The sequence below is a fragment of the Hyla sarda genome, chromosome 4 (genome assembly GCF_029499605.1).
Source record: "Hyla sarda isolate aHylSar1 chromosome 4, aHylSar1.hap1, whole genome shotgun sequence".
Classification (NCBI taxonomy): domain Eukaryota; kingdom Metazoa; phylum Chordata; class Amphibia; order Anura; family Hylidae; genus Hyla; species Hyla sarda.
Window position 1 is genome coordinate 949,895 of NC_079192.1, and position 12,241 is coordinate 962,135.

General features: G+C 46.8%; 1 protein-coding gene across 1 annotated transcript in view; it reads right to left on the bottom strand.

The window, feature by feature from the left end:
- LOC130367535 (N-acetyllactosaminide beta-1,3-N-acetylglucosaminyltransferase 3-like) overlaps positions 1–12,241 on the bottom strand; it is a 197,746-nt gene that overhangs the window by 58,721 nt on the left and 126,784 nt on the right. The window contains exon 3 of the mRNA XM_056569964.1: positions 4,660–5,254. Coding sequence (XP_056425939.1) covers positions 4,660–5,254 — 595 coding nt within the window. The remainder of the gene's footprint in view (positions 1–4,659; positions 5,255–12,241) is intronic.

Below are 12,241 nucleotides of genomic sequence, written 5' to 3' on the forward strand. Positions count from 1 at the left end.
GGGATAATAATGATCAGTATAAGAGATCAGTGTGTGCAGTGTTATAGGTCCCTATGGGATAATAATGATCAGTATAAGAGATCAGTGTGTGCAGTGTTATAGGTCCCTATGGGATAACAATGATCAGTATAAGAGATCAGTGTGTGCAGTGTTATAGGTCCCTATGGGATAACAATGATCAGTATAAGAGATCAGTGTGTGCTGTGTTATAGTCTCCTATGGGATAATAATGATCAGTATAAGAGATCAGTGTGTGCAGTGTTATAGGTCCCTATGGGATAACAATGATCAGTATAAGAGATCAGTGTGTGCAGTGTTATAGTCTCCTATGGGATAATAATGATCAGTATAAGAGATCAGTGTGTGCAGTGTTATAGGTCCCTATGGGATAATAATGATCAGTATAAGAGATCAGTGTGTGCAGTGTTATAGGTCCCTATGGGATAACAATGATCAGTATAAGAGATCAGTGTGTGCAGTGTTATAGGTCCCTATGGGATAACAATGATCAGTATAAGAGATCAGTGTGTGCTGTGTTATAGTCTCCTATGGGATAATAATGATCAGTATAAGAGATCAGTGTGTGCAGTGTTATAGGTCCCTATGGGATAACAATGATCAGTATAAGAGATCAGTGTGTGCAGTGTTATAGGTCCCTATGGGATAATAATGATCAGTATAAGAGATCAGTGTGTGCAGTGTTATAGGTCCCTATGGGATAACAATGATCAGTATAAGAGATCAGTGTGTGCAGTGTTATAGGTCCCTATGGGATAACAATGATCAGTATAAGAGATCAGTGTGTGCTGTGTTATAGTCTCCTATGGGATAATAATGATCAGTATAAGAGATCAGTGTGTGCAGTGTTATAGGTCCCTATGGGATAACAATGATCAGTATAAGAGATCAGTGTGTGCAGTGTTATAGGTCCCTATGGGATAATAATGATCAGTATAAGAGATCAGTGTGTGCAGTGTTATAAGTCCCTATGGGATAACAATGATCAGTATAAGAGATCAGTGTGTGCAGTGTTATAGGTCCCTATGGGATAACAATGATCAGTATAAGAGATCAGTGTGTGCTGTGTTATAGTCTCCTATGGGATAATAATGATCAGTATAAGAGATCAGTGTGTGCAGTGTTATAGTCTCCTATGGGATAACAATGATCAGTATAAGAGATCAGTGTGTGCAGTGTTATAGGTCCCTATGGGATAACAATGATCAGTATAAGAGATCAGTGTGTGCTGTGTTATAGTCTCCTATGGGATAATAATGATCAGTATAAGAGATCAGTGTGTGCAGTGTTATAGGTCCCTATGGGATAACAATGATCAGTATAAGAGATCAGTGTGTGCAGTGTTATAGGTCCCTATGGGATAATAATGATCAGTATAAGAGATCAGTGTGTGCAGTGTTATAAGTCCCTATGGGATAACAATGATCAGTATAAGAGATCAGTGTGTGCAGTGTTATAGGTCCCTATGGGATAACAATGATCAGTATAAGAGATCAGTGTGTGCTGTGTTATAGTCTCCTATGGGATAATAATGATCAGTATAAGAGATCAGTGTGTGCAGTGTTATAGTCTCCTATGGGATAACAATGATCAGTATAAGAGATCAGTGTGTGCAGTGTTATAGGTCCCTATGGGATAACAATGATCAGTATAAGAGATCAGTGTGTGCTGTGTTATAGTCTCCTATGGGATAATAATGATCAGTATAAGAGATCAGTGTGTGCAGTGTTATAGGTCCCTATGGGATAACAATGATCAGTATAAGAGATCAGTGTGTGCAGTGTTATAGGTCCCTATGGGATAATAATGATCAGTATAAGAGATCAGTGTGTGCAGTGTTATAGGTCCCTATGGGATAACAATGATCAGTATAAGAGATCAGTGTGTGCAGTGTTATAGGTCCCTATGGGATAACAATGATCAGTATAAGAGATCAGTGTGTGCTGTGTTATAGTCTCCTATGGGATAATAATGGTCAGTATAAGAGATCAGTGTGTGCAGTGTTATAGTCTCCTATGGGATAACAATGATCAGTATAAGAGATCAGTGTGTGCAGTGTTATAGTCTCCTATGGGAGCTATAACACTGCAAAAAAAAAGTGAACAAAAAAAGTTAATAAAGATCATTTAAACCTTTCCCTAATAAAAGTTTGAATCACCCCCTTTTCCCATAAAAAAAACTGTAAATAAAACTAAACATATGTGGTATCGCCGCGTGCGGAAATGTCTGAACTAAAAAAATTACAAAGTCCAAAATAGCGTATTTTTTGTCACTTTTTATACCATAAAAAATGAATAAAAAGTGATTAAAAAAAAGTCCTATTAAAACAAAATGGTACCGCTAAAAACTTCAGATCACGGCGCAAAAAAAGAGCCCTCATACCGCCCCATACGTGGAAAAAAAAAAAAGTTATAGGGGTCAGAAGATGACAATTTTCCTGCATGTAGTTATGATTTTTTCCAGAAGTGCGACAATATCCAACCTATATAAGTAGGAGATCATTATATCCGTATGGACCTACAGAATAATGATAAGGGGTAATTTTTACCGAAATATGTACTGCGTAGAAACAGAAGCCCCCAAAATTTACAAATTGCGTTTTTTCTTCCATTTTGTCGCACAATGATTTTTTTCTCTGTTTCGCGGTATATTTTATGGTAAAATGACTGACGTCATTACAAAGTAGAATTGGTGGCGCAAAAAATAAGCCATCATATGGATTTTTAGGTGCAAAATTGAAAGAGTTATGATTTTTAGAAGGTGATGAGGAAAAAACGAAAATGCAAAAACTGAAAAACCCTCTGTCCTTAAAGGGGTACTCCGGCGCTAAGACATCTTATCCTTTGGATAGGGGATAAGATGCCTGATCGCCGGGGTCCCGCTGCTGGGGACCCCCGTGATCTTGCACGCAGCACCCAGTTAGAATCAGTCCCAGGAGAATGTTCGCTCCGGGTCTGATTACTGGCGATCACGGTGGCCGGAGCATTGTGATGTCACTGCTCCGCCCCCATGTGATGTCACTGCTCCGCCCCCATGTGATGTCACGCTCTGCCCCCTCAATGCAAGCCTATGGGAGGGGGCGTGACAGCTGTCCGTCCCAGTGTGACGTCACGCTCCACCCCCTCAATGCATGCCTATGGGAGGGGGCGTGACAGCTGTCCGCCCCAGTGTGATGTCACGCTCCGCCCCCTCAATGCAAGCCTATGGGAGGGGGCGTGACAGCTGTTCGCCCCAGTGTGATGTCACGCTCCGCCCCCTCAATGCAAGCCTATGGGAGGGGGCGTGACAGCTGTCCGCCCCAGTGTGACGTCACGCTCCGCCCCCTCAATGCAAGCCTATGGGAGGGAGCGTGACAGCTGTCCGCCCCAGTGTGATGTCACGCTCCGCCCCCTCAATGCAAGTTTATGGGAGGGGGCGTGGCAGCTGTCCGCCCCAGTGTGACGTCACGCTCCGCCCCCTCAATGCAAGCCTATGGGAGGGTGCGTGACAGCTGTCCGCCCCAGTGTGACGTCATGCTCCGCCCCCTCAATGCAAGCCTATGGGAGGGGGCGTGACAGCTGTCCGCCCCAGTGTGACGTCACGCTCCGCCCCCTCAATGCAAGCCTATGGGAGGGGGCGTGACAGCTGTTCGCCCCAGTGTGATTTCACGCTCCGCCCCCTCAATGCAAGCCTATGGGAAGGGGCGTGACAGTTGTCCGCCCCAGTGTGACATCATGCTCCGCCCCCTCAATGCAAGCCTATGGGAGGGGGCGTGACAGCTGTCCGCCCCAGTGTTATGTCACGCTCCGCCCACTCAATGCAAGCCTATGGGAGGGAGCGTGACAGCTGTCCGCCCCAGTGTGATGTCACACTCCGCCCCCTCAATGCAAGCCTATGGGAGGGGGCGTGACAGCTGTCCGCCCCAGTGTGACGTCACACTCCGCCCCCTCAATGCAAGCCTATGGGAGGGGGCGTGACAGCTGTCCGCCCCAGTGTGACGTCACGCTCCGCCCCCTCAATGCAAGCCTATGGGAGGGGGCGTGACAGCTGTCTGCCCCAGTGTGACTTAACGCTCCACCCCCTCAATGCAAGCCTATGGGAGGGGGCGTGACAGCTGTCCGCCCCAGTGTGACGTCACGCTCCGCCCCCTCAATGCAAGCCTATGAGAGGGGGCGTGAACGCCCCCTCCCATAGGCTTGCATTGAGGGGGAGGAGCATGACGTCACACGGGGGCGGAGCATGACGTCACACGGGGGCGGAGCCGTGACATCACAATTCTCCTGCACCGTGATTGCCAGTCATCAGTCCCGGAGCGAACAGGCTCCGGGGACTGATTATAACGGGGTGCGGCATGCAAGATCACCCCCGCGATCAGGCATCTTATTCCCTATGCTTTGGATAGGGAATAAGATGTCTTAGCGCCAGAGTACCCCTTTAAGCGGTTAAAGGAAGATTTCACAGGATACGTCCCTGTAAAGATCCTCTTCTGGAGTTTCAGTAATTTGAGAACCGGAGAACATAGACATGTGCATTAGTCATTACGTGAATACATAAATAAGTTCAGTAAAGTGGCTACAAAAACAACATTTAAAGGGACAGTGACCAAATATCCATTCTTTTATCTAAAGAGCTCTACCAAAGCAGAAGTTTGAGTGAACTCACCTTTGAAGATGTAATTCGCCTCCTGACACCGATAATACAACCACTCGAGGAAACACCTTTCTTTCAAGGATAAGTTGTGGTGGCTCTCGAAGAAATCCCACAGAAGTATGTCCCCGAAAACCGACGCCTCCTTTATCAGCCGGATCATCTCCTTCTTCTTTCTGGAATTTGCCATTAAAAACACAGGCTTGAAGGTGAAGCCGTTAATTCTCCGCTCTTTGGCCCAGGTGTTCCGGAGGGCGTCTCTGCGCTTCTTGGCCGAGGCGTGGGACTTGATGGCCATCAGAATGAGGGGCCCCGGCACGCGGCAGTACCCCAATAACCCAATAATGGCTCGGCACCTGTAGTTCTGAAGAGCCGGGTAATGTTTATTGTATTCAGGCAGGTCCAGGAAAAAGCTAAAGTTTGTGTCGTACAAAGTAACAGAACGCCGGAGCGATGGAGGAGCACTGAGGTTAGCCGGGAAGGGGTCCTGGAGGTCGGGGAGCTCCCATATTGGCTCTCCTTCCACTATAAGCCAGGCCAGGAGAGAGAGGGTGCAGGAAAGGGCGAGTGAGAGGGCAGCGATGAGCGGTCGGCGGCGTCTTATAATACACTGGAAAAAAAAAGGAAAACGGGATGTAAGTAACCGGAACCCACGGAATTGGAACCCACGGAACCGGAACCCACAGGGTCACGTAAATGTATATAAGTATATATTCATACCGTAAAGATGGGGGACACCTAATACACAGGGAACACCAATCCTAAGAGTCATGTGACACAGATAACATCACAGATACTGGTTATACATATACGAGGAGTGATGTCACTGGTATCATCCCTCCTCCATCTAGGATGACTACACATACAGGGCGGTAGAATATAGGAAAAGACATAAGAAATGGGGATTATGTATATTACAGTAGGATGACTACACATACAGGGCGGTAGAATATAGGAAGAGACATAAGAAATGGGAAGGATGTATATTACAGTAGGATGACTACACATACAGGGCGGTAGAATATAGGAAAAGACATAAGAAATGGGAATGATATATATTACAGTAGGATGACTACACATACAGGGCGGTAGAATATAGGAAAAGACATAAGAAATGGGAAGGATGTATATTACAGTAGGATGACTACACATACAGTGCGGTAGAATATAGGAAGGGACATAAGAAATGGGAAGGATGTATATTACAGTAGGATGACTACACATACAGGGCGGTAGAATATAGGAAAAGACATAAGAAATGGGAAGGATGTATATTACAGTAGGATGACTACACATACAGGGCGGTAGAATATAGGAAAAGACATAAGAAATGGGAAGGATGTATATTACAGTAGGATGACTTCACATACAGAGCGGTAGAATATAGGAAAAGACATAAGAAATGGGGATTATGTATAATACAGTAGGATGACTACACATACAGGGCGGTAGAATATAGGAAAAGACATAAGAAATGGGAAGGATGTATATTACAGTAGGATGACTACACATACAGGGCGGTAGAATATAGGAAAAGACATAAGAAATGGGAAGGATGTATATTACAGTAGGATGACTACACATACAGGGCGGTAGAATATAGGAAAAGACATAAGAAATGGGAAGGATGTATATTACAGTAGGATGACTACACAAACAGAGCGGTAGAATATAGGAAAAGACATAAGAAATGGGGACGATGTATATTACAGTAGGATGACTACACATACAGAGCGGTAGAATATAGGAAAAGACATAAGAAATGGGGATTATGTATAATACAGTAGGATGACTACACATACAGGGCGGTAGAATATAGGAAAAGACGTAAGAAATGGGAAGGATGTATATTACAGTAGGATGACTACACATACAGGGCGGTAGAATATAGGAAAAGACATATAAGAAATGGGAACGATGTATATTACAGTAGGGTGACTACACATACAGAGCGGTAGAATATAGGAAAAGACATAAGAAATGGGGATTATGTATATTACAGTAGGATGACTACACATACAGGGCGGTAGAATATAGGAAAAGACATATAAGAAATGGAAACGATGTATATTACAGTAGGATGACTACACAAACAGAGCGGTAGAATATAGGAAGAGACATAAGAAATGGGAATGATGTATATTACAGTAGGATGACTACACATACAGAGCGGTAGAATATAGGAAAAGACATAAGAAATGGGGACGATGTATATTACAGTAGGATGACTACACATACAGGGCGGTAGAATATAGGAAGAGACATAAGAAATAGGAATGATGTATATTACAGTAGGATGACTACACAAACAGAGCGGTAGAATATAGGAAAAGACATAAGAAATGGGATCGATGTATATTACAGTAGGATGACTACACATACAGAGCGGTAGAATATAGGAAGAGACATAAGAAATGGGGACGATGTATATTACAGTAGGATGACTACACATACAGGGCAGTAGAATATAGGAAGAGACATAAGAAATGGGGACGATGTATAATACAGTAGGATGACTACACATACAGGGCGGTAGAATATAGGAAGAGACATAAGGAATGGGAATGATGTATATTACAGTAGGATGACTACACATACAGAGCGGTAGAATATAGGAAAAGACATAAGAAATGGGAATAATGTATATTACAATAGGATGACTACACATACAGGGCGGTAGAATATAGGAAGAGACATAAGAAATGGGAACGATGTATATAACAGTAGGATGACTACACATACAGAGCGGTAGAATATAGGAAAAGACATAAGAAATGGGAACGATGTATATTACAGTAGGATGACTACACATACAGAGCGGTAGAATATAGGAAGAGACATAAGAAATGGGAACGATGTATATTACAGTAGGATGACTACACATACAGGGCAGTAGAATATAGGAAAAGACATAAGAAATGGGAACGATGTATATTACAGTAGGATGACTTCACATACAGAGCGGTAGAATATAGGAAAAGACATAAGAAATGGGAATGATGTATATTACAGTAGGATTGTTACGCCGAGCGCTCCGGGTCCCCGCTCCTCCCCGGAGCGCTCGCAACTTCCTCGCATTTGCAGCGCCCCGGTCAGACCTGCTGACCGGGTGCGCTGCAATGTCTCTCTCAGCCGGGATGCGATTCGCGATGCGGGAGGCGCCCGCTCGCGATGCGCATCCCGGCTCCCGTACCTGACTCGCTCCCCGTCGGTCTTGTCCCGGCGCGCGCGGCCCCGCTCCTTAGGGCGCGCGCGTGCCGGGTCTCTGCAATTTAAAGGGCCTCTACGCCACTGATTGGCGCAGCAGGCTTAATTAGTGTGTTCACCTGTGCACTCCCTATGTATACCTCACTTCCCCTGCACTCCCTCACCGGATCTTGTTGCCATCGTGCCAGTGAAAGCGTTTCCTTGTGTGTTCCTAGCCTGTGTTCCAGACCTCCTGCCGTTGCCCTGACTACGATCCTTGCTGCCTGCCCCGACCTTCTGCTACGTCCGACCTTGCTCTTGTCTACTCCCTTGTACCGCGCCTATCTTCAGCAGTCAGAGAGGTTGAGCCGTTGCCGGTGGATACGACCTGGTTGCTACCGCCGCTGCAAGACCATCCCGCTTTGCGGCGGGCTCTGGTGAATACCAGTAGCAACTTAGAACTGGTCCACCAACACGGTCCACGCCAATCCCTCTCTGGCACAGAGGATCCACCTCCAGCCAGCCGAATCGTGACAGTAGATCCGGCCATGGATCCCGCTGAAGTTCCTCTGCCAGTTGTCGCCGACCTCACCACGGTGGTCGCCCAGCAGTCGCAACAGATAGCGCAACAAGGCCACCAGCTGTCTCAACTGACCGTGATGCTACAGCAGTTACTACCACAGCTTCAGCAATCATCTCCTCCGCCAGCTCCTGCACCTCCTCCGCAGCGAGTGGCCGCTTCCGGCCTACGATTATCCTTGCCGGATAAATTTGATGGGGACTCTAAGTTTTGCCGTGGCTTTCTTTCACAATGTTCCCTGCACTTGGAGATGATGTCGGACCAGTTTCCTACTGAAAGGTCTAAGGTGGCTTTCGTAGTCAGCCTTCTGTCTGGGAAAGCTCTGTCATGGGCCACACCGCTCTGGGACCGCAATGACCCCGTCACTGCCTCTGTACACTCCTTCTTCACGGAGATTCGAAGTGTCTTTGAGGAACCTGCCCGAGCCTCTTCTGCTGAGACTGCCCTGCTGAACCTGGTCCAGGGTAATTCTTCTGTTGGCGAGTATGCCATCCAATTCCGTACTCTTGCCTCCGAATTATCCTGGAATAATGAGGCCCTCTGCGCGACCTTTAAAAAAGGCCTATCCAGCAACATTAAAGATGTGCTGGCCGCACAAGAAATTCCTGCTAACCTGCATGAACTTATTCATCTGGCCACCCGCATTGACATGCGTTTTTCCGAAAGGCGTCAGGAGCTCCGCCAGGATATGGACTTTGTTCGCACGAGGCGTTTTTTCTCCCCGGCTCCTCTCTCCTCTGGTCCTCTGCAATCCGTTCCTGTTCCTCCCGCCGTGGAGGCTATGCAAGTTGACCGGTCTCGCTTGACACCTCAAGAGAGGACACGACGCCGCATGGAGAACCTTTGCCTGTACTGTGCCGGTACCGAACACTTCTTGAAGGATTGTCCTATCCGTCCTCCCCGCCTGGAAAGACGTCCGCTGATTCCGCACAAAGGTGAGACAGTTCTTGATGTCTACTCTGCTTCTCCACGCCTTACTGTGCCTGTGCGGATGTCTGCCTCTACCTTCTCCTTCTCTACTATGGTCTTCCTGGATTCCGGATCTGCAGGAAATTTTATTTTGGCCTCTCTCATCAACAGGTTCAACATCCCGGTGACCAGTCTCGCCAGACCCCTCTACATCAATTCTGTTAACAATGAAAGATTGGACTGTACCATGCGTTACCGCACGGAACCTCTCCTAATGTGCATCGGACCTCATCACGAAAAAATTGAATTTTTGGTCCTCTCCAACTGCACTTCTGAAATTCTTCTTGGATTACCGTGGCTTCAACGCCATTCCCCAACCCTTGATTGGTCCACAGGAGAAATCAAGAACTGGGGTACTTCTTGTCTCAAGGACTGTCTTAAACCGCTTCCCAGTACTCCCTGCCGTGACCCGGTGGTTCCCCCTGTATCCGGTCTTCCTAAGGCTTATATGGACTATGCTGACGTGTTTTGCAAGATGCAAGAGGAGACTTTACCCCCTCACAGGCCTTATGACTGTCCTATTGACCTCCTCCCGGGTACTACTCCACCCCGGGGCAGAATCTATCCTCTGTCTGCTCCAGAGACTCTTGCCATGTCAGAGTACATCCAGGAAAATTTAAAAAAGGGCTTTATCCGCAAATCCTCCTCTCCTGCCGGAGCTGGATTTTTTTTTGTGTCCAAAAAAGATGGCTCCCTACGCCCTTGCATTGACTACCGCGGACTTAATAAAATCACGGTAAAAAAACGCTACCCCTTACCTCTTATCTCGGAACTCTTTGATCGCCTACAAGGTGCCCACATCTTTACCAAACTGGAATTAAGAGGTGCTTATAATCTCATCCGCATCAGGGAGGGGGACGAATGGAAGACTGCATTTAACACCAGAGATGGACACTTTGAGTATCTGGTCATGCCCTTTGGCCTGTGCAACGCCCCTGCCGTCTTCCAAGACTTTGTTAATGAAATGTTTCGTGATCTCTTATATTCCTGTGTTGTGGTTTATCTGGACGATATTCTGATTTTTTCTGCCAACTTAGAAGAACACCGCCAGCATGTCCGCATGGTTCTTCAGAGACTTCGGGACAATCAACTTTATGCCAAAATGGAGAAATGTCTGTTTGAATGTCAATCTCTTCCTTTCCTAGGATACTTGGTCTCTGGCCAGGGACTACAAATGGACCCAGATAAACTCTCTGCCGTCTTAGATTGGCCACGCCCCTCCGGACTCCGTGCTATCCAACGTTTTTTGGGGTTTGCCAATTATTACAGACAATTTATTCCACACTTTTCCACTATTGTGGCTCCTATCGTGGCTTTAACCAAGAAAAATGCCAATCCCAAGTCCTGGTCTCCTCAAGCGGAAGACGCATTTAAACATCTCAAGTCTGCCTTTTCTTCTGCTCCCGTGCTCTCCAGACCTGACCCATCTAAACCCTTCCTATTGGAGGTTGATGCCTCCTCAGTGGGAGCTGGAGCTGTCCTTCTACAAAAAAATTCTTCCGGGCATGCTGTTACTTGTGGTTTTTTTTCTAGGACCTTCTCTCCAGCGGAGAGGAACTACTCCATCGGGGATCGAGAACTACTGGCCATTAAATTGGCGCTTGAGGAATGGAGGCATCTGCTGGAGGGATCAAAATTTCCAGTTATCATATACACTGATCACAAGAATCTCTCCTATCTCCAGTCTGCCCAACGACTGAACCCTCGCCAGGCCAGGTGGTCATTGTTCTTTGCCCGTTTTAACTTTGAAATTCATTTTCGCCCTGCCGACAAGAACATTAGGGCCGATGCCCTCTCTCGTTCCTCGGATGCCTCGGAAGTAGAGGTCTCTCCGCAACACATCATTCCTCCGGACTGTCTGATCTCCACTTCTCCAGCCTCCATCAGGCAGACTCCTCCAGGAAAGACCTTCGTTTCTCCACGCCAGCATCTCGGGATTCTCAAATGGGGACACTCCTCCCATCTCGCAGGCCATGCGGGCATCAAAAAATCCTTGCAACTCATCTCTCGTTTTTATTGGTGGCCGACTCTGGAGACGGATGTTGTTGATTTTGTGCGGGCTTGTACTGTCTGTGCCCGGGATAAGACTCCTCGCCAGAAGCCTGCTGGTCTCCTTCATCCTCTGCCTGTCCCCGAACAGCCTTGGTCTCTGATTGGTATGGACTTTATAACAGACTTGCCCTCATCCCGTGGCAACACTGTTGTTTGGGTGGTCGTTGATCGATTTTCCAAGATGGCACATTTTATTCCTCTTCCTGGTCTTCCTTCAGCGCCTCAGTTGGCAAAACAATTTTTTGTACACATTTTTCGTCTTCACGGGTTGCCCACGCAGATCGTCTCGGATAGAGGCGTCCAATTCGTGTCTAAATTCTGGAGGGCTCTCTGTAAACAACTCAAGATTAAATTAAACTTCTCTTCTGCTTATCATCCTCAATCCAATGGGCAAGTAGAAAGAATTAACCAGGTCCTGGGTGACTATTTACGACATTTTGTTTCCTCCCGCCAGGATGACTGGGCAGATCTTCTACCATGGGCCGAATTCTCATACAACTTCAGAGTCTCCGAATCTTCTGCTAAGTCCCCATTTTTCGTGGTGTACGGCCGTCACCCTCTTCCTCCCCTCCCTACTCCCTTGCCCTCTGGTTTGCCCGCTGTGGATGAAGTGACTCGTGATCTTTCCACCATATGGAAAGAGACCCAAAATTCTCTTATACAGGCTTCATCCCGGATGAAAAGATTTGCCGATAAGAAAAGAAGAACTCCCCCCATTTTTGCTCCCGGAGACAAGGTATGGCACTCTGCTAAATATGTCCGCTTTCGTGTCCCCAGTTACAAACTGGGACCACGCTATCTTGGCCCTTT